The sequence below is a fragment of the Hipposideros armiger genome, unplaced genomic scaffold, assembly GCF_001890085.2.
Source record: "Hipposideros armiger isolate ML-2016 unplaced genomic scaffold, ASM189008v1 scaffold_632, whole genome shotgun sequence".
Taxonomy (NCBI): domain Eukaryota; kingdom Metazoa; phylum Chordata; class Mammalia; order Chiroptera; family Hipposideridae; genus Hipposideros; species Hipposideros armiger.
The window spans coordinates 944,622-946,037 of NW_017731982.1; the positions used below are offsets into that span (position 1 = coordinate 944,622).

The following is a 1,416-nucleotide window of genomic DNA, read 5'->3' on the forward strand; positions in this document are numbered from 1 at the left end:
GCTGAGCCATCCTGCCACCTGTTGGCAGCTCAGCAGCAGCTCGGCTCAGGCCGGGAATCGAACCACTGTCTCTCAGAGCTCGCACCCTTGAGCGAGCTCTTAACCAACTGAGCCACTCGGCCAGCCCCTGATTTTAACTTTCTTTGTATTTTCAAAACTGTCTACAATATTTTGATAATTAATAACAACAACTTTTTTGAAAGTAATGTAAGGCTGACTTATACACAATCATTTGGAGATGACTATACAAGGGCTTTCCACCAAGTTGTATAAATACACATGAACTTGCATAATTGCATTCATGTGGTCAAACATCATAAACATACCTAATTTTGCAACAGACAAGGAGGCAGAAAAAAAGCGAAAGGAGAATGATGGTTCAATCCCCAAGAATCAGCTGAAGTCTCATTTGCAGTATCTACCATCAAACGATCAGAGTCTGTGGGGTTTCGTTCAAACTATCAGGACAGAGAATCTGATTGACTGGTCGATGCTCTGGCCAATGGGAGCACTCCTTCTGTGCCGGTTTCTTCCCTCGTCCAATGGGCTGTGGATCATGAAAATGTAACAAACATGGCCACCCAGCCTTCCATGTGGACAGCAGCAATGGGTGAAGGGACATTTTCCAGAGAAGAGAGGGTTTTAGATACAATGGCCAATGGCACCTGCCACTGAACAACTTCATCTCCCAGAGTATTTCCCAACCAGCCAGGGGGATGTGCCGCGCCCTCCACCTCCCCACCCCTAACCTTTTGCCTTATGTCACTCTACATGCCTGAAATGCCATCCTTCCTCCACAGGCTTCTCTAAATCCTAGCTGTGCCTCTATGGCTCAAATCCAATCTTTTTAGGAAAAGATTCCAGCTATGTTAGCCAATACTGATCTCTTCATGGAACTCCTATTGCTGTTAATAATCATTCTCTGGCCATCTGAAGGAATCTCATCTTCCTCCAAAACAGAACGGAAGCTGCTGAAGACGCAGAGCCCAGAGCCCAGGCACATGCTAGGTGCTGCAACACCTGTGTGTGGCTTTTCCACATGGCTGCTTGGCTTCCTTGAAGCACAGGGGCTGGGTGCCCAGGCTGAGCACCCTGACAGAGAGGAGGAGGGAATGAAATACACTAAATCAGGCATATAACTTAGGGTGGGACAAATCAGAAAAGTAGAGTGAGACACTACACACAGAAATGGAGGGCCAACTGATCTGCAGGCCAAGATGGTGGAAAAGTGAAAGCTGACAGGACTACTTTTGGTGAGTTATTGTGGCAACAGCTACTAAAAATGAAAATATATGCCCCAAATTCACTGCAGCACTATTTACAATAGCCAAGACATGAAAGCAACTAAGTGTCCATCATCAGGCGAATGGATAAAGAAAACATGGTGTATATGTGTGTCTGCGTGTACACACGTAC

The 1,416-nt window shown here is 46.0% G+C and overlaps 1 protein-coding gene across 1 annotated transcript in view; it reads right to left on the reverse strand.

Moving 5' to 3' along the window:
• GOLM1 (golgi membrane protein 1) overlaps positions 1 to 1,416 on the reverse strand; it is a 59,957-nt gene that overhangs the window by 45,010 nt on the left and 13,531 nt on the right. Inside the window, 1 exon segment of the mRNA XM_019625498.1 lies at positions 881 to 1,092. Coding sequence (XP_019481043.1) covers positions 881 to 1,092 — 212 coding nt within the window.